This window comes from Anomaloglossus baeobatrachus, chromosome 11, assembly GCF_048569485.1.
Source record: "Anomaloglossus baeobatrachus isolate aAnoBae1 chromosome 11, aAnoBae1.hap1, whole genome shotgun sequence".
Taxonomy (NCBI): Eukaryota; Metazoa; Chordata; class Amphibia; order Anura; family Aromobatidae; genus Anomaloglossus; species Anomaloglossus baeobatrachus.
The window spans coordinates 17,369,119-17,392,230 of record NC_134363.1 but is presented as its reverse complement, the minus strand read 5'-3'; the positions used below and the strand labels follow the sequence as shown (position 1 = coordinate 17,392,230).

Here is a 23,112-nt window from a genome sequence, read left to right as displayed (position 1 = left end):
AGACATTCATAGTATAAGAAGCTTATATGTGAGTTAATATGATGTCGGTGGGGAGACAGACAGAGAGACAGACAGAGAGACAGAGAGACAGAAAGGAAAAGAGACAGAGAGAGACAGACAGGGAAAGAGACAGACAGAGACAAACGGTGAAAGAGACAGACAGAGTCAGACCTGGAAAGAGTCAGACCTGGAAAGAGTCAGACCTGGAAAGAGTCAGACCTGGAAAGAGTCAGACCTGGAAAGAGTCAGACCTGGAAAGAGTCAGACCTGGAAAGAGTCAGACCTGGAAAGAGTCAGACCTGGAAAGAGTCAGACCTGGAAAGAGTCAGACCTGGAAAGAGTCAGACCTGGAAAGAGTCAGACCTGGAAAGAGTCAGACCTGGAAAGAGTCAGACCTGGAAAGAGTCAGACCTGGAAAGAGTCAGACCTGGAAAGAGTCAGACCTGGAAAGAGTCAGACCTGGAAAGAGTCAGACCTGGAAAGAGTCAGACCTGGAAAGAGTCAGACCTGGAAAGAGTCAGACCTGGAAAGAGACAGATGGGGAAAGAGACAGACAGAGATGCAGAAAGGGACAGAGACAGGCAGACAGGGAAAGAGACAGACAGGAAAAGACACAGACAAAGAAACGGGGAGACAGATGGGGAAAGAGACAGACCTGAGAAAGACACAGATGGGGAAAGAGACAGACCTGAGAAATAGACAGAAGGGGAAAGAAACAGAGAGATAGAGACAGAAAAAAAAAGAGACAGACAGAGACAGGCAGATGGGGAAAGAGACAGACTGGGGAAGAGACAGACGGGGAAAGAGACAGACGGGGAAAGAGACAGATGGAGCACATTACTTGACCAATTTAGTTAAATCTGTGTGGAATATCTGTGGAGTTGAAATATATGTTGTGAAATGCTTCTATTAGCTTAGTTTTTGCCTTTTAATATTATATTTCTATCTATTTGTTTTGTGTTTTTTGTGTGCAGAATAAATTTTTGTTAATACATTCTATTTTGTTAACAACAGTTATTAACCTGCGCGAACCGGGTAGTACAGCTAGTCTACAAATAAAGTTAAGAAAAAAAAAATTGCTGCTCCCCTCCCCCCTCCCATCAATAAACACATCCCCTGTTCATCATACAGGACCAAAATCCTATCCAAAAGCATCATATGTTATTAGAAAAGCATTTGGAAAAATGAACATAGCCAATCAATCAGTTTTCACAAAATGCTCGGGTACCCGACCTCAAACCGGATAGGGAAATATTTGTACCAAATTTGAAATTGGCAAATACGAACCCAACAAGTTTCCTCATTTCTAATGTACACAATACATTGCTTCATGAATGTTTATTGAAAGTTCAGATAATCACATCTTAATTTTCATCTAAAGTTATTATTTTTTATCTTTTAGTATGAGAGCAGTGCATAAGCTTAGATATCTTCATCTTGATCGATGACCTGAAATATATAGGTGCTGATACACTATATATCCAGTATTACATACATATAGTGTTGTCGCAGACCAAAAACATTGCTTTGTATTTATGTGGCTTTTCTGAAAAGAGCCCCAGCTCCCGAATGCAAAGCCAAGAAAAATGATACTGTATGATTCAGTAGAAAGCATTGCACATTGTATCCTTCTATGTAATTTCGGACTTAAGAAGGTTAACAGAAAATCGTTAAAAGGTGGAAAATTCATTGATTTTTTCAATCACTCATAATTGGATTTTGATGGATCGTAACACTTCGCGTATTTCTTCTCTTCATTGTCAACCGCGATTTCAGTAAAGTTGTACTTGCAGGCATCAGGATTAGCACATCCTTTAATAAAACTTTCGCTTTCTTCCCCAGCTGTAGACACAAAAACAACAAACATTAAAATTTCTCATCTACTTGTTCTCATTTTTAGATTTTGCTAAATTTTTTTGATGGAAGGGTAAAGCATATATAGTGTCACCTTCTATAAAGCAGGCTCAAGGGCTGAGCCTTCATGTTTTGCACAGGTGATGGCTGGGTTGTACTGAGCTAAGTTCTGTACGCTGTATATAACCCCTTAACTGCAGCTTTAAATCCTTGACAACCTGATACCCAGCATGATTTGGGGGTAAGGGTAAAGCATTGTATCTGCCTATTGCACCAACACTTCCATCCACTAATGCTCATGTGCCTGTAATAACAGTGCTCCTGTGAAATGTATCAAGTTCTTGCAAATCTTAAAAATACAAATTTGGAATTACCCTAAGTAGTGATGAGTGGTCACTACGATGCTTGGGGGATCAGTACTCAATAAGAGCAGTTGGATGTTTCCAATGGGCGCTAATCGAGAATCCGAGTATAATGGAAGTCAATGGGGAACTCGATAATTTTTCTGCAATATTTCCAAGAAAAATGCTTGAGTCCTCCATTGACTTCTATTATATTTGGGTTGCTTGAGTCAAGCCTATCCGAGCATCCAACTGCTGTTATCGAATACTAAGCTCCCAAGCATGGTAGTGCACATTCATCCCTAATTGTAAGGAATTGGAGAATTATGTTTCTAAGTAATTTATTTTTGATAAAATGTATATGGTAAAAACAAAACCTGTCATGCGCCATCCATATCCGCGCGCGTGGATTACTTGTATGACGTCGGAGTTTATTCGCATTGCAGAGTCCGACAGACAACCTGGTCTCTCTTAAGTGATCAGCTCAGCTAGGTGTCGGCTCAGTTGTTTCACAGCTGCCAGGCATGTAGGAGCTAATCCTTGTGGAGCAGTGTGCTGAGAGCCAGGTTGATAATTTCTTTCCACAGCTAGTCTCCTCCTATTTAAGGCTGAGGTGTGTAGTAGGAGACCGCCAAAGATAGTCACTGCTTCAAGTGGTGAAACCCAATGTCACGCTGGGTGTGGGGAGAGACACTCAGTAAGTGGACTGCTGGGAATAAGGGAGGCTGAAACACAAAGGGGGGGCAGGGGCTCCTGCACTGACCCTGACACTGGGGGGGACCTGCGCTTGCCCTCAAACCACAGGTACCTATAAGGGTTAGAAGGTGTGGTCCGTCAGCATGCCCCTGTCTCCTAGCCAGACCTTAGGACTAAATCCCACCACCCACCAATCCACGGAGGGAGAATCAAACATAAAAATGAATAACAAAAGGGGGAAAAAGGAAAAACAACAACTTATCTTAGAGGGAATCTTCAGAATATACAGCAACAGTAGTCTGAAGCCACATGCACTCCTGAGCAAGCAACTTCTCCAAGTTAAGAGTATAACCTGCACTGGAGGAGTGAGAGGCCCCATCTTATTAAGGACCTTAATTACCAGCTGAAGGAAAGCCTCCTCCAACCTGGCAAGGAAACAGAAAGAAAACCTAAATCAAGCCCTGAATAGGACACCGTCTATTAACTAGAGATGAGCGAACCGGTTTGCCGAACGGAGCTCCCGTTCGAGTTCGGTTCGTCGAACGTTCGACTAACCGAACTCGAACCAATAGGCTATAATGGGAGGCAATCACAAACACATAAAAATGCATGATAAATGTACACAAACAGTTAATAAACATTGCCATAACACTTACCGGTCCCCGCGATCCCTCCTGCACTCTGTCTCCTGCCGCTATTCCATCCGATGTTCGCTGAATCCTCCCGGTGACCAGCACTGCTAGCAGCGATGCAGGACCTATCGTGACGTCAAAATAGCCATGTGACCAGTCACGTGGCTATTATCTCATTGGCTACAGACTGGTCACATGACTATGACGCGTCATTTAGGACCTGTCATTGCACTCTCTGGTACACGGTGCACATATGTGTATCGCCGTGTACCGGCGACATGCTCTCGCACACGGTCGACTCCCCGTTCCGTTAGGGACCGGCTGACACAGCCGGTCATTAACGGAGATCACCGTTGCCATAGCAACGCAGTTAGCGGTGACGTCACCGCTAACCGCGGCTCCGAGAGCACCGTTGCTATGGTAACGCGTCTGTCAGCGTTACCGCTGTTACTGCTGACAGCCAGCAGCACTGATCTCTCACGGAGTGAAGGCTGCATGCTGCTTCCCGATTGTAGTGAGGATTGTAGTGAGGATGAGGTGCCCCAGCCCATCAAGTGATGAGCTGGGGCACCTCATCCTCACTACAATCCTGAAGTGCAGTTTCTTCAAATTCATTTAAAGGCACTTGGAACGCTGAAATTGCTGCTTATAATTTAAGCCTCTATTAACAACCTCTTATCATCGCTGGTTTATTGGGGATTTATTGGGCTGACAGGGGGTAATAAAGATGGAGTCTCTAATGTGTCTGTGTATTTATTTCTATTAAAGTATTTTTTCTCTGTGTGGTGTCTTTTTTTTAACGCTTTATTGGAGATTCTTAATGGCCGGGTCAAACGTGCCTGACATTAAGAATCTCTGGCTTAATACTGGCTAGTAAAACAAAGCCAGTATTAACTCATGATTACCCAACAAGCCACCCGGCTCCAGGGCTGTTGGAAGAGTTGGATACAGCGCCAGATGATGGCGCTTCTATGAGAGCGCCATTTTCTGGGGCGGCTGCGGACTGAAATTCGCAGCAGAGGTGCCCAGAAACCTCGGGCTAACCTGTGCCGCGGATTCCAATCCCCAGCTGCCTAGTTGTACCTGGCTGGACACAAAAATGGGGCGAAGCCCCCGTCATTTGTTTTTTAATTATTTCATGAAATAAGTGAAATAATAAAAAAAAAGGGCTTCCCTATATTTTTGGTTCCCAGCCGGGTACAAATAGGCAACTGGGGGTTGGAGGCAGCCCGTGGCTGCCTGCTGTACCTGGCTAGCATACAAAAATATGGCGAAGCCCACGTCATTTTTTTGGTGGGCAAAAAACTTCTGCATACAGTCCTTGATGGAGTATGCTGAGCCTTGTAGTTCTGCAGCTGCTGTCTGCTCTTCTCCATACAGACAGACAGCAGCTGCAGAACTACAAGGCTCAGCATACTCCATCCAGGACTGTATGCAGAAGTTTTTTGCCCCCTGAAAAAATTATGTGGGCTTCGCCATATTTTTGTATGCTAGCCAGGTACAGCAGGCAGGTACAGCTGCCCCCAACCCCCACTTGCCTATTTGTACCCGTCTGGGAACCAAAAATAAAGGGAAGCCCTTTTTTATTATTTTATGAATTTCATGAAATAATTAGAAAACAAATGACGTAGGCTTCGCCCCATTTTTGTGTCCAGCCAGGTACAACTAGGCAGCTGGGGATTAGAATCCGCAGCACAGGTTGGCCTGAGATTTCTGGGCCCCACTGCTGCGAATTGCAGTCCTCAGCCACCTCAGAAAATGGCACTTTCATAGAAGCACCATCTTCTGGCGCTGTATCCAACTCTTCCAGCACCTGCCTGCTATACCTGGCTAGCATACAAAAATATGGCGAAGCTCACGTCCTTTTTTTGTAGTTTTCTGGCAAAAAAAATAAAAAATGCTTCCCTGGATTTTCCATTGCCAGTGAAGGTAACACCAAGCAGTGGGGGTTAGCAGCCAGTAGCTGCTTGGATTACCCTTAGCTAGCAATACAAAAAATGCAGCGGGATCCCATATATATTTTTTTTAATTATTTATTTAAATAACTAAAAACAAAATGGGCTTCCCTGTGTTTTGATTGCTGGACATCACAGTGCTTTAAAAATAAATCTTTAAAAAAATGACGTAGCGCTCCGCGGTATTTTTGATTCTCAGCGCAGATAAAGCAGACAGCTATGGGTTGCCACCCCCATCTGCCTGCCGTTATCTTGGTTGGCAATCAAAATACAGGGAAGCCCATTAATTTTTTCTATTTAAAAAATAGTTAAAAAAAAAAAGGACGTTGGGTCCCCCCATTTTTGATAGCCAGCTAGGATAAAGCAGACGGCTGTAGCCTGAAAACCACAGCTGGCAGTTTTACCGTGGTTGGGGATCCAATGTGGAAGTCCCCTGAGGCTCTTTTTCATAATTATTTTATAAATATTAATAATTACACAATAAAAGTAGGGTCCCCCCCAAATTGGATCACCAGCCAAGGTAAAGCGGACAGCTGTGGTCTGGTATTTTCAGGGTGGGAAGGTCCATAGTTATTGAGCCTTCACAGCCTAAAAATAGCAGGCCGCAGGCACCCCAGACGTGGCGCATCCACTAGATGCGCCAATCCTGGCGCTTCACCCCAGCTCATCCCGTGCCCTGGTGCAGTGGCAAACGGGGTAATAAATCGGGTTGATACTAGCTGTAAAGTCACCTGAAATCAAGCCCAGCAGTTTGTGATGTCATGGCGTCTATTAGATACCCAACATCATAAACTGTCAGTACTAACAAAAAAAAAAAAAATCGACAAAAGAAATTTATTTGAAAAAACAGTCCCCAAAACATTTCCTCTTTCACCAATTTATTGTAAGAAAAAAAATAAAGGGGTCCCACGACGACTCTGGACCGTCTAGAATATGGGGGGGAGACACTCAGGGAACGTATCCCCCATTTTCTAGGAGTGCGGACCCTTCATGTGAGGAGTGTGGTGTGGGTGCAATGAATCTGCACTCACTCTCCCCGGGTCCACAGCAGCAGAGTCCATGTCGTAATGGTTGCTACCAAAGCTGCAATGCCCTGCTCATGAGGTAAGGGCATGCCTAATCAGGAGAACTACTGTAGAGGAAGCTCTGCTCACTGGTATATAGGTGCTCAGAGGTAATAATAGATAAAATTAGTGAGTAACCTCGGCACTCTAAATCTCCCAGACTAAGTCAGTAAGTCACAATGGATAGTAATGCAAAATCACTCTTTATTGGTCCGTATTAAGAAAAAAAAAATTTTCATAAGCATATATGTTTTTGTCCAAAACAAGTTGCAAATGACGTTTCGGCCTGAGCCTTCGTCAGATTGGACTTATCTGCATGTAATCATGAAAAATGACAATAATCAGTATCACATAAGAGTGAGAGAACAATAACAAACTCGAACAATGTAGAGGTACAATTGGGATGCAGCAAAAAAATTGCAACACAGCAAGAAATGAAACACATGATACAAATGTCATAATACAGTACAAGGACAATATAGTAATGACAAATATGGGGTCAGAGTAGACTTAGACAGCTCTGGTACGAAAGAGATGTCAATCATAAAGTAACATATGCAGTAGGTGTAGAGCTACACTATGCATGGCAGAGCTAATGGGTAGACCGACCATAGAAAAAGAACAGAGAAAAAGTGGAGAAAAAGTGGAGAAAAAGTGGGGAGAAAAAGTGGAGAAAAAGTGGGGAGAAAAAATGGAGAAAAAATGGAGAAAAAGTGGAGAAGTGGAGAAGTGGAGAAGAAGTGGAGAAGAAGTGGAGAAGAAGTGGAGAAGAAGTGGAGAAGAAGTGGAGAAGAAGTGTTTGTTCATGCCAGATGGAAGATAAATAATTTTTTACCGGCGCTGTCATTTACTGTAACGTGATCATCGGTGTACGGTGTATACCTGTGATCACGTGAGCGGGGACCGGAAAAACCGTCCTGAATCATGATCTCCAGGGTCTCAGCTAGCCCTGAAACCCCGGAGATTTTCTGACGCTGGGGGGCGTTATTCACTTATTTCTGCCTGCTGTTTATAAACGGCAGATCAGAATAAGGCTACATTAACACGACCGATCCATTTTTGCGGTCGTTTTTTTCACGGGTGCATCCGTGTGGCATCCGTTTCCGTTCCGTAGACGGTCGTATGTCATCTGTTTGTCATCCGTGTGCCTTCCGTTTTTTTTGTGTACTGCAAAAAAACTGAAGGAGGGTAAATGCATAAATTTACCCAGGATCCATAGCTTCATCCTAGATGAGGCGGTCACATGTTCACTCCAGTGCCATTTTCTACTGCTTTTCACAGCGTAGAGCGCTCTGGTGATTTTCTTGTGCTTGTACATTTCATATCAGTCTTTTCTGTCATTATAATGGCAGAAAGACACATAATGTCCCACTCTCCTGCATTTTGTAATTTTGCACCCTTTGGTGCCTTTCATGTGGCACTAAGGAGTGCTTAGCTTTGTATTTAGCCAAAAAAATGAAAAAAAAAATGACGTAGGGTTCCCCCTAGTTTTGTAGCCAGCTAGGGTAAAGCAGACGGCTGCAGCCTGCAGACCACAGCTGGCAACCTCACCTTGGCTGGTAATCCAAAACTGAGGGCACCCCACGCTGTTATTTTAAATTAAATAAATAATTTTAAAAAAAAAACACGTAGGGGTCCCCCGAAAATTGGATCACCAGCCAAGGTAAAGCAGACAGCTGGGGTCTGATATTCTCAGACTAGGGAGGTCCATGGTTATTGGACTCTCCCCAGCCTAAAAATAGCAGGCCGCAGCCGCCCCAGAAGTGGCGCATCCATTAGATGCGCCAATCCTGGTGCTTCGCCCCAGCTCATCCCGCGCCCTGGTGCGGTGGCAAACGGGGTAATATTTGGGGTTAATACCAGATATGTAATGTCACCTGGCATCAAGCCCTGGGGTTGGTGAGGTCAGGCGTCTATCAGATACCTGACATCACCAACCCAGTCAGTAATAAAAAAAAATAGACGACAAACACATTTTTATTTGAAAAAACACTCCCCAAAACATTCCCTCTTTAACCAATTTATTAGAAAGAAAAACAAATCCAGGTCTGGTGTAATCCAAGGGGTTGCCATGACGATCCACACTGTCCCAGTCAATGAAGAGCAGGATGTTCCCCATTGGCTGGGAGAGCAATGCAGGGACCTGAGCTAACATCAATGGGTCAGCCCAGGTCACTGCAGGGCATGACAAGTGCTGCTGTCAGCGAGGTACATTACCTAGGCTGATCTCCAGCACTGCCGACAGCACCTGTCACTGAGTTCAATGACCGCCGCCTTCACAGCCAAGTATCGCAAGAGGCCCGTGACGTCACCGCTAGTCAGTCTCGGGTCGGAGGCGAGAGAAGGTGATGTGACAAGAGGCGGCCATGGAGGACAGTGACAGCGCTGAGGTCGGGATGGCGGGACTTCATCACCGCAGGTAAGCCGAGCGGGACCATGTGTGCAGTGTGTGTGTTTGTGTGTGTGTGTGTGTGTGTGTGTGTGTGTGTGTACGTGTGTACATGCCGCTGGCAGGAGGGGGCGGGGCGAGCTGAGCGGGGAAGTGTGGGCTTCCAGCACTTAACTAGGATAAACATCGGGTTACTAACCAAAGCGCTTTGCTTGGATACCCGATGTTTATCTTGGTTACCAGCTTCTGGCAGGCTGCCAGCGATGGCTCCTGCACACTGTAGCTGTAAAAAGCCCTGCTTTTTGCTACTAGAACCGTTCTTGAACGTATCTAGAACTATCGAGCTTTTGCAAAAAGCTCGAGTTCTAGTTCAATTTAGAACAGCCCCCAAAATCACTCGAACCTCGAACTGGAAAACCTCGAACCGCGAACCGCGCTCAACTCTACTATTAACATCTGGACGATCGCCGGGCCCTTGTGCACCTGGTCCCAGCAGCAGCACCTGAAGGTCCAGACACATCCATGACATCCCGGCGTCCTTGGTATATCGCTATATGATGACCAGCTAATCATTGTCTGCTTGGTTTGAGAGTTCCCTGATGTGAATTACTCCTACTTCTTTTGTTTTTTTTACCTCCGGTGTCGCTTTGTTTCTCAACTGTGGTCATTTGTGATGTGAGTGATTTTCAGTTCTATACCCATGTCAAGGTTGTTAGCTGGGGTCATGCCCATCCTGGGGTTGGTTATAAGGATGGGGATGGACAGGAGAGAGGATTTAGGGTGGTTACCTGGACCTCCCTACCATCAAGGGTACCTCCAGGATCAGGGCGAGTGCAGGGCCCACAGTGGCAGCGAATTGTGGAACTGGGAACTGGGAACAGAGCACAGAATTGAGCACAGCATCCTTTTTACTAAATCTAGATTTGCTTACCCTCATTTATCATATGCTCCAAAAAAAAAAAAACAGTGATCCATGGAACTTAGTTGAACTACATATAAAAATCAGACTTGTCAATTTTACAAGAGCTTTTTTGATATAGCATTTCAAAGTAAGCACATCAGCAGTTTTAGAGCTGAGAGATTGTTTAATGTTATCTACACTTTCTATTGTGCTTGGGTGCTCAGTACTCAATTCGAGTAGATCGGACTGCAAAAGTGCTCAAATCAGTACCGAGCATGATAAGAGTCAATAGAGGACTTGAGCATATTTTTTTTCTTGAGTCCTTGTACTCTTATGTGTCCAGACACAGCCCATGGTCACCACAGTTCCCATTATCCACAGGCAGCAGACATCATCCGGCAACCTCCTTTTTGTCTTTCCAGCCTCCACAGTCTCCATCATGCGCATCCAGCTGGCATTGCCCACCAACTTTCGTGTGCCCCTTCCAATGTTCTCACTGGCCAAAGTAGTCTTGCGGTTAGTTCCACTGGAGTCCTCATCCCATTAATTCTGGGGGCTCGAGTGGTACTAATCACAAATTTATTTTGGCCAGGGGGAACATTTGGTGGAACATAAATTGCTTGAGGATGCCAGCTGCGAGAGGATGATAGAGAATGTGGAGGCCAGGTGGAAGGAACGGAGGTTCCCTGGTGATGTCTGCTACTGTGTGGACTGGGAAGTTGGGGGTTTTGTCAGAACAGGTAACAGAATGGGGTCAAATATTTAGCACCAGCAGCTGTGGTACTTGTTCGAGCACAGAGCAGTGTTGAGTACCACAATGCTCAATATAGTAGAGCAGTGCAGAGCACAGCATCCTCTTTACTAAATCTAGATTTGCTTACCCTCATTTATTACGCGCTGCGAAAGAACAAAACAGCGATCCATGGATCCAGTGCATTCCATCTCCTTGTTAGGCTCACATTCATCCATAGTACCGTTACAGTAGGCAGATGGACATGTTACACCATTTGGTGTTGGATCTTCTTTGGGAACTGGAGGAACACACACAATAACTGTTTGTATTAAATTTGTAAATAGTTGGTCAAACAAACATGATGATGTCATTCTCACTTCTTCACCTCCAGGGTCTAAGCTATAAAACGTTTTAAGTTCTTATGGAATTTGGACAAATTTTCCACTATCATTTTTACCATTATGACACTTACGATAACATCCATCAGTGTTACATAAATCTCCAGAGCAGCAATTTACACGAAATTGATATACGTCCCCTTCTGCTGCTGCTGCTAAGCCATTGTCTCCACACATTGTGTCAATGGCACAACCTTTCATCATTGACTTAGCATAGGTTCCACCTACAAAATAAGTAAATAGACATGACAAAACAAGAAATATTATGGGGATACTGAGTTTTTTGTAAAAAGAAGAAATAATTTGTACTCACTAAGCCCATCGTACTGGCAAGCGGTCATACATCGATCTCCAAGGCATTCGGTCACATTCTCTTTACATGTTGTAGAGTTGGGGCAAAAAGCAGAGTAACATTGGTAGGACAAGACTGTAAAATAAAGGAGACGATCCATTGTCAACTTATGGTGACAGCTAAAAAGGTCAAATCATGACTAATTTTTATTGGAACCTAAAGTTTTTTTTTTTAGTAATCAGAGCCAAAAAACCCACAGATTTTAATCATTGTCACCTTAACCCCTTCACCCTGGCTGATTTTACATTTTTGGATTTTGATTTTTTTTGCTCTCCATACGAGAGCCGTAACCTTTTTATTGTTTTGTCAATCTTGCCATTTGAGGGCTTGTTTTTGCGGGATGAGTTGTAATTTTAAATTAAACCATAAGTTTTACTATATACTGTACTGGAAAACAGTAGAATAAGTTCAAGTGTGGAAAAATTTCCAAAAAAGTGCAATTGGAAGATTTTTTTGGGAATATTTTATTCATCGTGTTCACTATATGGACACATGTCAGCTGTTGAAATCAGCTGACATGTGCAGGAATCGCCGCCGGCTGCCCGCAGCAGCCGCCAGTGATTAAAACTATATGGCTTAGGACATAATGTTACGTCCCGCGGTTGTAAAAGGGTTAAACATACCATGACTTGAATTATTGACTCATACAAGTCATCTATTAAGATGATGCTTTTACTATATTTGGGGGCTGTTTTGTTCTCTATTTCACATCTGGAACACATGGGTTTTATTTTTTATTCATTTTTAATAGCTCAAAATGTATTTCTCATTTCGAAATCAAGATAACTTTTAGATAGTTTTTTCTTTGAATCATTGTTGTAATTAGATTGTTTTTGCTGATATCAAAGAAAAATCAAAAATATAAGTCGATTTTTTTATTTTTACGAACTTGAAATACTTTTTTGAATGTGTTTCCGTTCTTTAAAAAAAAACAAATGTATTTATTGTTCACATTTTTGATTCATTGTGTTTGGGCAAGACACTGCCATCCAGACTGGTGGTGATTATTTTGTTTTAGTTTTATTTACTTTTTTCCTTTCAATAATTATTTTTTTTTTCGTACACTCGTACATTTTATACACTGTATGTTACACATGGTCTTAAACATTTGGGAGTATTTAAACTTAGCAAAACATTTTTTATTGCTGATCGTCCCTGTAACTGGGGTTACTCTACAATCCTTAGTTACAGGGGAATCTCAGCCTCCAAACTGCATAGCAGAAATGTTTGATTTTCTAGGACTCAACAGCTCTTGTTTTCTTCATACATTATCACAAGCTGCAGAAGAGGAAGCACTGTCAAATCTTCCATAATCTTTAATTGTTTTGCTTTGAGTATACAGCAATTAGGAAAGAAACCATGGTAATAATTTATGTTTTTTCACATGTGAGAATTTCTTCTCTGTCTTACAGCAAGATCTCTATTACTGAAAATAGAGAATGTTGTGCTTGCTGCTTACTTTGAGTTGTCATCTTAGAATGTCAGTGCACAATAAGGCTATGTTCACATGTCCTGTAGTCATCAGTTATAACGGATTCGTTAGGAGACTGATTTCTGCCAAATCTGTTATTTTTTAACATGGGAGTCTATTGACATTGGATCTGTTAATGGATTGCTGTATAGTAGGGATGGGCAGACTCTGATACCTGGGATCTGCAAGTCCAATCAGGTTTAAGAAAAAATCCTGGTTTGTACCCAAAAATAATCCCAGATATCTGGCCGGATGCTATTCCCTATATAAGTTTATGGTGCACTTTACAAAGGTGGTAAAAGGGATGGTGGAATTGGAGCAAGGGCGTTATACTTATCAAGTCTTCCTTGTGGCTCAAATGCTATTTCCAGAGCTGCTCATTATCCATCAGCTCTGTTACATCTGCAGTGGCAGCGGGAGAGTATACAACATGACAGCCCACTGTGAGCTTCTGGCAGAAAATCACTGAGCCTCAGTGATGAGCAGTGTCGTCACTCAGGTTATTCATGGTCACAGCTGGAGGTTCCAACAGTGCGCTACCTGTGATCCCAGGTAACCTGATATTAGGTCACCTGCAATCACAAGTGCAGGGCTGTGGGAACCTCTAGCTATGACTACAAATAAGCTTAGTGACGTCACTGCTCATCGCAAAGCTCAGTCCCTGCCTGAAGCTCACAGTGGGGGATGTCATGTTCTATGGCCGCGTGTTGTCACTTCAGAAGTATCAGCTGGAATTGTCATGGGACCTTGTGTGGTTTACATCAGACCTTGGTGTTTTGGAGGTTATCAAAGGGAAAAGAGGATGTTTTTGCATTTTATTTCAAATACAGGATTTTTTCATGTTTGTGTTCATTTCTTTTCACTTACAGATTAGTAATGGGTTCTCTCATAGAAACATTTCATTACTAATCTAGTTCTTAGTGGCAGCTCTGAGCTGTTAACTCCTTGGTATGCTGATTGACACAGAACTAGAACAATCGGGATGAGCTGAGTAAAGTTCTGGAATTGTCACATCTAATAGATGCAAAAATCACGGGCAGCTGCAGGCTTCTATTTTTTGGTTGGGGGCACAACAACCTTGGGCCTTCCCAGCCTAAAAGTAACAGCTCCTAGCTGTTGGCTTTATTATGGGTATGTAGTTTTTTTTTTTAATTATGTAAATAATTAAAAAAAACACATGTGGTTCTTTTTTATTTTGATAAACATCCAAGATAAGCGCACGGCTAGGGGCTGCAGTCTGTAGCCAAATGCTTTATCATGACTGAGTATATTATAGTGTGGGGAGACCCTATGATTTTTTTTAATTTATTTATTTATTTATTTATTTATTTATAAATTTTATTTATATATGTATTGTAAATTTTGTTCATTTAAGTGAAGTTAGCCAAAGATTGAGGATTGACTCCATAATACCACCACTGGAAGGTACCAAACTTTATATACACTCATCTAGATATTTTATAGGTGAATGTTTGAGATATACAGTATATATTATTAATATCCATGAGAATAACCCAATGTGCTCCACTTTTACAAAAATTTGCCAGAATCGTGGATGTTCATTATAATTTGTATATCTTATGTGCATACACTGGCAAAAAAGCAAACATAAATATTACAATACAGTTAGTGCATGCTCCTTTGTATACTGCATGTTTTTGCTATATAATGACTAATAAAGTCTTACCGGAGCTGACAAGAGCAAAGATCATACAAACGAAAGCAACCAGGTTCTTCATTGTGGATGATTGGGCGTCTTCTCGGATTCTTTTTGGTTCATATTATTGTCTGTACACCGGGATCATATAAATACTCTTTGGAAAGGTAAAGAAACGATTGTATCATGGGATGGATGAGGTCACTCCAATAATGCCACGACATCAGACTTTCCAGATTTGCCAGATTAAATATTTTTTTCCAATACAGCACTGACATGATAATCTATAATACTAGAAATCCATCAGAATATCTGTCAATTTGTACCTGCCAAAATAAAGAACACTTTGTCCTGTTTGTTTTTGGGCAATATTTACTTTAAGAGAACGTCTTTACTTTCTCTAAGTGTCAGGGAACACATTTAGTTGTATGTACCGGTTCCTAATTGAATTATTTTTGTCACGGTGCTGAGTTTTGCTGCTGCTCTTGTGCCGGAACCTTCTGTTGTGTTCTCCTGTGTGTGGCCATCATGTTAATCTTTGTCCTGTGATGGGTCATTCCTTGCACTTGGTCGTTTACCGTTGGTGGGAGGAGCTTACACACACATGCCGCTTCCGGGCAATTGATCTGCTTTATCTGGGAGTGTTTATACCCAGAGCGGCGCCAGTTGTATTTTCTGGTTAAGTTGCGGGAAGTACCTGTCTCTAGGTTACAGCATTTGATCTTGGTACCCTGGACTGACCTCTGACTTGTTTTTGCCTGCTTCCCATTACTTTTTCATTCCCATCTGGCTCCCAACTTCGGCTTCTCTCCTGACTACTCTTTGCGTGTCCATTGTGTTTGTAGATATGCTCCTGCTTACCTAAACCCCGGCTTTTTTCATTACCTTCCACTCCCGTCTTCAAGATTTCTCACGAGCTGCGCCTATGCTCTGGAACACACTACCAAGAGCAATTCAAAGAATTCCCAACATCTACACCTTTAAGCAGGCCCTAAAAACGCATTTCCTTAGGCTAGTCTATCACCTCACTGCCCTGATCTAATCTAGTCCCATACTGCCCTTCATAAAACGTTCTTCCAATTCTTGTCCCCTTGTCCTTCTGGTTCCTTCCTCTTCATGCAATTTTTTACACTCGCTATGTATAAATTATGGCTGGCGACCGGTCTACAGAGCTGGTTTTGAATCCTCTATTAAATTGATGGCTGGACCATGTATGACAAGCTTTCCCCCTCCCATTCACCTTTTGTGCCCCCCTATTTCCTCATAGACTGTAAGCTTACGAGCACAGCCCTCACTCCTTTTGGTATCTGAATTTTGCTATTTTGCAATGTCCCATGTTGTCTATACATATTCCCTCTGAATTGTAAAGTGGTGTGGAATAAGTTGGCGCTATATAAATAAAAGTTATTATTATTATACCTTGCTCCTGTCTGCTCCTTGGTGCAGGTTTCAGGTGTGCATGAGGTTTTATTTTACCCTTGTCTGTAGTTCTTTGTTGTAGGGCTTTTGGGATCTCAGTCCTGGTCAGTTCCCTGGGTGATAGGGACTTTGTCATCAGGTCCAAGACAGGAGTTAGGGCCAGGTTGGGGGCCCAGACCTCCCTAACTTCAAGGGTACCTCCGGATGTGAAGGTGAGCTCAGGGAGTCCCTGCATTAGGGTCCGCATAGGTTACTCTGTTTTTCCTGGCCAAACGTTACACATGTCTGTTACAGGGATAGAAGTGTCCTTCATTTTTGTAGCTAAGCATTGGAGCTGGAGCCTTATTAGCTAGGAGTTAAAAAACAAGAAGTAAAAAATGAAATTGAATATATACTGGGGATAAACAACTCTAAATACTATAATCCAATTGATATAGGAAATTAGGACTAACCACAACTTACACAGTTTTAGACACTCCCTAATAACACTTTTCTAGGGCAGATTATCACATTCCCTAATCAAAGTCCTTTTATGTACAGCCCATTTACTCTCTTTTTTAACATAATTTTTAATCAAACTCCACCACATCCAAAAGCACTGCAAAGATTGGCTGGTGACTGGCTCACGCAGTGTTTTTATTAGACAAGCAAACTTCATCATGCCCCATGGATCTCAAGCCTCACCCCAGTTCTTTCTTTCCATTTTGGTGGGACTGACTAAACTGACTAAACGTGACCTGAAAATGCCAAAAGTTACAAAATTGTCTTGCAACTCTGCATTAAGCAAAAACGTTGCTACTTTTCAAAGTAAGTTGTGCCTGTCATGCTGCACTAACACATGGCTGGAGTTGTAAAGCAATTTCACCACAAGGTGACAGCAGAGTAACGTCACACTGTACTAAGACGTCACCTGGAGTAGTCCATCAAAGTCACCACAAGGTGGCAGCAGAGTAGTCAGAGAGCCGAGTCAGCGACAGGAAGTCAAAACAATGTACAAGGGGGAATGACTCAGAGTCAAAAGCAAGAAAAAGGGTCAAGAGCTGATAGGGTAATAGAGAAAGCTGATGGGCGAGACAGAGTCAAGTCAGGGACAGGAGCGTAAGTCAAGTACCAGGAAGTCCAAATTACAAACAAAGGTATGACAAGCAGGACGGGGCCGGGAGAGGACAGACAGACACCAGTTAGACGGGAGAGGGTGCATGGCAGGACAGATCGGGTACCTCAACAGAGCCAGTTACACACACTATGAGACATAGACTATCACTGGCACTGAACCAGAGGTGCAGCACCCAGATATAGTGTCCCGGGAACCAGTACGAAGCAGGGAGAAATTAACCTCTGACATGACCAGACCAGAGCTGGGAGATACCACAGCGGCAGAAACCGGCCTGGATCATGACAGTGCCAGAATTCTATTGTGAATTGCTTTGATGAATTAAAGACTAATTACTGTATATGATATTTGCAAGTATATAATGATTTTTATATTCTATAAAGAATGTTTTTAACTTTTTAGTTTATAGGAAGTAATGTTTAAAAAACATTCTATGGTTGGATTCCCCAAAACTTATTATTTCTCTTAAGAAATACACACAACACATAGCTTCATGAATATTTATTGAAGAGTTCCGATAATCACATCCTAATTAAATTCTAAAGTTTTTTTTTTTCTTATGTTATTATGGAAGCAGTTAATTTGTTTGGAGGTTTTCATCTTGCATTTATGTGACTATTGAGGAAAAAAGTCCCAGCTCCCAAATGCAAAGCCAAGAAAAAAATTTACCTGCCCAATTAAAGATGTTTTACATTGTAATCGTCTATGTAATGTCTACATCAAAAGATCGTTAGGACTGAAGGTGGATATTTCATTGATTTTTTTATTGAAGATGATTGGATTTTGATTGAACATAACACTTTACGTATCTCATCTTTAATGCATCAACCTCAACATCATTGGCAAAGTTGTTTTTGCAGGCAATAGAATTAATGCAACTTTCATAGAATATTTCTCATCTCTCTCACCTGTAGATATAAAAACAACAAACATCAATAAAAGTCTGATGTACATGTCCTCATGTTTGGATTTAGCAAAATACGTTGATGTAATAGTACGACATATGTTAGGTCACCTTCTTTAAAGCAGGCTCAAGTGCTGAGCCTACAAAGGTAATGGCTGTGAAACAATACATTTATAACAAGAGGACTAATAGGGAAACATAGTCCTGGTCATATCATGACCATAAGCATAGAAATAAATCAAATACCCCTTCCTTGCAAAAAATGTAAAACATTTATTAGAAAATAGTATAGCAAGGGGTAAAATACAACATCAACATATTGCAATCAAATTTAGCAGGTTTTTGTAAGAAGACCTTGAAGATAATTCACGTAGGGCCAGCAAAACCACACATGGCATAACGTTCTTTTTAGAATGATCTACAAATACATAAATAGGGGTTTACATTAGATATGACACCATTAACTAACACATATATAAAATATGACAGTAAAAAACCACATAAATCCTATATGTAAATCATGGGTTTCAACATATATATTAGATAGTCTTTTTGTTTTTTTTTATTCCCTTTCATTAAAGTGCAGCCATCAGCTGGAGCAGGGTTTCCAATGAGGAACACCCATCTTAATATAATACTCCAGATATTTGAAAAACCATGATCCAATAAAGTGATCACTCAACCATGGTGGTTTGGTATGCCTAAGAAAAACATGCCCCAACACGCACGTTTTGATATCTTCCTCAAAGGGTCATGGTGTATTTTACCCCTTGCTATAATATTTTCTAATAAATATTTTACATTTTTTGCAAGGAAGTGGTACTTGATTTATTTCTATGCTTATGGTCATCATGATATGACCAGAGCTATGTTTCCCTTTTAGTCCTCTTGTTATAAACATACTAATAAGTAAAGATTAGTGAACCGGCCAAGGTTTGGATTTGCTGAGCTAGCCTGTATTCGCTGAACACTTCGCTGACCAGTTGAATTAATTTAGCTGAACCCATTGCAAAGGCATAGAGAATATATTTAGGGGGCCCAAAAGCTACCAAAAAGGCTCAAACCATTTTCCAGTGGAGATACACTGTTGTGGCACAGCCATTAACTTCCTAGACTATTAACATAGGAAATATTGGATGAATGATAAGAGAAGGGCCATTGCTCTGTGAACCCTACCATTTCAGGCAACATACAACTTGGAGAACCATCTTAGAGTCTCCACTTTTCAAAATATTAGAGGAAGACAGCAGGACAGTGGCTTCAATTGGCCCACAATATTCATATTTTCTTGGCGTCATGAACCAATAAGGGTTTGGTCCAAAATTTACGGCTTTCAAATCAAGAAGCAGATGAATGGATGGGTGACAGGAGTAAAGGGGGCTTTACATGCAGTGTTATTGCTAGCGATATCGCTAGCGAGTGTACCCGCACCCTTCATTTGTGGTTCACGAGCAAATCACTGCCCGTGGTGCACAATATTGTTTGGAGCCAGCACACGGACTTACCTACTTAGTGATGTCGCTGTGGCCGGCGAACCGCTTCCTTTCTAAGGGGGGAGGTTCGTGCGGCGTCACAGCGGAGTCACTAAGTGGCCGCCCAATAGAAGAGGAGGGGCGGAGATGAGCGGCCGTAACATCCCGCCCTCCTCCTTCCTTCCTTATTGCCAGTGGCTGCAGGTAAGCTGCAGTTCGTTGTTCCCGAGGTGTCACACGTAGCGATGTGTGCTGTCTCGGGAACGACGAACAACCTGCATCCTCAACAATCAACGATTTTTTTAAAATGAACGACATGTCAACGATGGACGATATGGTGAGTATTTTCCATCGTTAATGGCCGCTCGTTGGTGTCACATGCAACGACGTCGCTAACGATGCCAGATGTACGTCACAGAATCTGTGACCCCGGTGATATATCATTAGACACGTCGCTGCGTGTAACGGGGCATTAAGCCTGTTGCTCTTAGATCCCTGCCACTACAGACAAAACAAAATTTGGAGACGCATCTTGGTGTTTCCACATCTCCAAAAATTATTAGCAGACAGCAAGTCAGTGGCATCAATTGGACCACAGTACCCATAGTGTCTTTGCACAGCAGCCAGTAATGGTCATTACACCATACAGGGTCTATTTGGAGCCCTCATACCTCATGCAACAGCTAAAGCTGCTTTTTTGCTCAGCACCAGTCAGGTGTCTGCAATGTTAGCTTCATAGACTGTCAATGCTAGATAAATTTAAGGATAGTATGAGAGGCAGATAAGTGAAAGGTAGCTACATGCCTGCCAGTCTGGGAGCCCTACTGCTACAGGTAACACACAGCAAAGATACTGAATCAACGTTAGTCTGGGATTCTGACTGAATTCAGCAAACACCCTGCTTACACTAAAGTCAATGGAACTTGGAACTACTGGTCTTTAATAGGAGCTGTGATTGGTTGCTATAGGCAATGAAGAACATTATTAGTATAAGAAGCTTATGTGGGAGGTAACATTATTTCTGTGGAGAGATGGACAGATAGAGAGACAGAGAGAGACAGGGAAAGAGACAGAGACAGACAGAGGAAGAGGCAGACAGACAGAGAAAGAGACAGAGGCAGACAGACAGAAACAGACAGTAAAAGAGGCAGACAGGGAAAGAGACACAGCAGCAGACAGACACAGGCAGGAAGGGAAAGAGGCAGGCAGAGAAAGACAGGGAAAAAGACAGACAAGGAAAGAGACAGACAAAGGCAGAGGCAGACAGGGAAAGAGACAGACAAAGAGGCAAAGACACAGATAGACACAGACAGAGACAGACAGACAGATAGGCAGACAAGGAAAGAGACAGACATGCAGAGACAGACAAAGAGATAGAGAGAGAGACAGACAGACAGAGAAATAAACAAAGACAGACAGGGAAAGAGACAGACAGACAGACTGACAAATAAATAGAGAGACAGACAGAGTGATAGAGAGACAGGCAGACAGACAGAGAGGGAGACTGGGGAAGAGACAGAGACACAGGTATTATCTCGGACAACACCGGGTATTACAGCTAGTTCTTAATATAATAAAACATTTCTTGTCAATTTAATTTACTGCTGATGTATAAAACCAGAGAAGACATGGATAACTATACAAATGAAAACTTATCCATGTCATCTGGATGAAGTTAGCTAACGTTTGATGGTTGACTCCATAATGCCACCACTGGAAGGGATGAATCTTTATGAACCCTCTTTAGGATTTAATTAAAAAAGGTGACTCAATATAATATTTTGCTATTTATTTATTAAAAGTATATTTTAATCTTTGAAAATGGCTTTACATGCACCATTCATTGCATTTTTCCAATTATATTAACATGCACCATTCATTGCATTTTTCCAATTATATTAACATGCAACATTTATTGCATTTTTCCAATTATATTAACATGCACCATTCATTGCATTTTTCCAATTATATTAACATGCACCATTCATTGCATTTTTCCAATTATATTAACATGCAACATTTATTGCATTTTTCCAATTATATTAACATGCACCATTTATTGCATTTTTCCAATTATATTAACATGCAACATTCATTGGATTTTTCCAATTATAATAACATACACCATTCATTGCATTTTTCCAATTATATTAACATACACCATTCATTGCATTTTTCCAATTATATTAACATGCACCATTCATTGCATTTTTCCAATTATAATAACATGCACCATTCATTGCATTTTTCCAATTATATTAACATGCACCATTCATTGCATTTTTCCAATTATATTAACATGCACCATTCATTGCATTTTTCCAATTATATTAACATGCACCATTCATTGCATTTTTCCAATTATATTAACATACACCATTCATTGCATTTTTCCAATTATATTAACATGCACCATTCCTTGCATTTTTCCAATTATAATAACATGCACCATTCATTGCATTTTTCCAATTATATTAACATGCACCATTCCTTGCATTTTTCCAATTATAATAACATGCACCATTCATTGCATTTTTCCAATTATATTAACATGCAACATTCATTGCATTTTTCCAATTATAATAACATACACAATTCATTGCATTTTTCCAATTATAATAACATACACAATTCATTGCATTTTTCCAATTATATTAACATGCACCATTCATTGCATTTTTCCAATTATAATAACATGCACCATTCATTGCATTTTTCAAATTATATTTGCATATACTGGCAAAAACATCATAAAGTAATATTACAATCAAGCTTGTACTATGTGATTATGATGTACAATGATTACAAAAGTCTTACCTGCTCCTTCAAGGAGAGAGATCATGCAATGCAAGCCAAAAAGGTTCTCCATTGTGGATGATTGTGTATCTTCTCGGATTCTTTTCTAATTGTCCTGTTGTCTGTACACCGGGATCCTATAAATGCTCTTTGCTAAAGTATCATGGCATGGAAGGGATTGATCTCAAAACATTTGCAATGACACATCACGTTCCAAATTTGTCAGAATAAATGTTCTTCCCAAATACGACAATGACGTGATTACCTATAATACTAGAATTCTATCAAAAGATATGGCAATTTAATTGTGCCTAAAAAGAACACGGTGTCTTGTTTGTTTATTCACTTTCTCTGCGGAATTGTAAGTGGATACACTTTGATTGTTTGCACAAGCTTCCTATTGTTTGTTTCCCTTTTAGACGCCTAAAGTTTTAAAGCTGAACAATATTGTATATTTTAACAATTAAAATAAATTTTGCTCAGCAGCAGTCAGGTGTCTGCAATGTTAGCTTCATAGACTGTCAATCCTAGATATCGTTAAGGATAGCATGAGAGGTAAATACCGTAGGTGAAAGGTAGCTGCATGCCTGCCAGTCTGGGAGCCCCACTGCTACAGGTAACACACAGCAAAGAGACTGAATCAACGTTAGTCTGGGAATCTGACTGAATTCAGCAAACACCCTGCTTACACTAAAGTCAATGGAACTTGGAACTACCGGTCTTTAATAGGAGCTGTGATTGGTTGCTATAGGCAATGAAGAACATTATTAGTATAAGAAGCTTATGTGGGAGGTAACATTATTTCTGTGGAGAGATGGACAGATAGAGAGACAGAGAGAGACAGGGAAAGAGACAGAGACAGACAGAGGAAGAGGCAGACAGACAGAGAAAGAGACAGAGGCAGACAGACAGAAACAGACAGTAAAAGAGGCAGACAGGGAAAGAGACACAGCAGCAGACAGAC

The 23,112-nt window shown here is 41.5% G+C and overlaps 1 protein-coding gene and 1 long non-coding RNA gene across 2 annotated transcripts; both read right to left on the bottom strand.

The window, feature by feature from the left end:
- Positions 1-1,323: 1,323 nt before the first annotated feature.
- Positions 1,324-14,582, bottom strand: LOC142256407 (uncharacterized). The gene is made up of 5 exons (XM_075328073.1): positions 14,474-14,582; positions 11,277-11,390; positions 11,038-11,187; positions 10,714-10,863; positions 1,324-1,842 (listed from the first exon to the last, which is right to left on the bottom strand). Exons 1-5 carry the CDS (start codon positions 14,523-14,525, stop codon positions 1,703-1,705), a joined length of 606 nt encoding a protein of 201 aa, XP_075184188.1. The 5' UTR covers positions 14,526-14,582; the 3' UTR covers positions 1,324-1,702.
- Positions 14,583-15,872: 1,290 nt separating this feature from the next.
- LOC142256583 (uncharacterized) lies at positions 15,873-22,742 on the bottom strand. Its single transcript, XR_012727542.1, has 3 exons — positions 22,170-22,742; positions 17,646-17,884; positions 15,873-16,211 (listed from the first exon to the last, which is right to left on the bottom strand). It is a non-coding gene; the product is annotated as an uncharacterized LOC142256583 (long non-coding RNA).
- Positions 22,743-23,112: the final 370 nt, after the last annotated feature.

Excerpts from the sequence above, each read along its gene's own strand:
- LOC142256407 (XM_075328073.1), bottom strand. The coding sequence starts at position 14,525 with ATGAAGAACCTGGTTGCTTTCGTTTGTATGATCTTTGCTCTTGTCAGC. Across the intron at positions 11,391-14,473 it reads CTTTGCTCTTGTCAGCTCCG|TCTTGTCCTACCAATGTTAC; the intron begins GTAAGACTTTAT and ends TTTATTTTACAG. Across the intron at positions 1,843-10,713 it reads GCAGCGCGTAATAAATGAGG|CTGGGGAAGAAAGCGAAAGT; the intron begins GTAAGCAAATCT and ends TTGTGTCTACAG.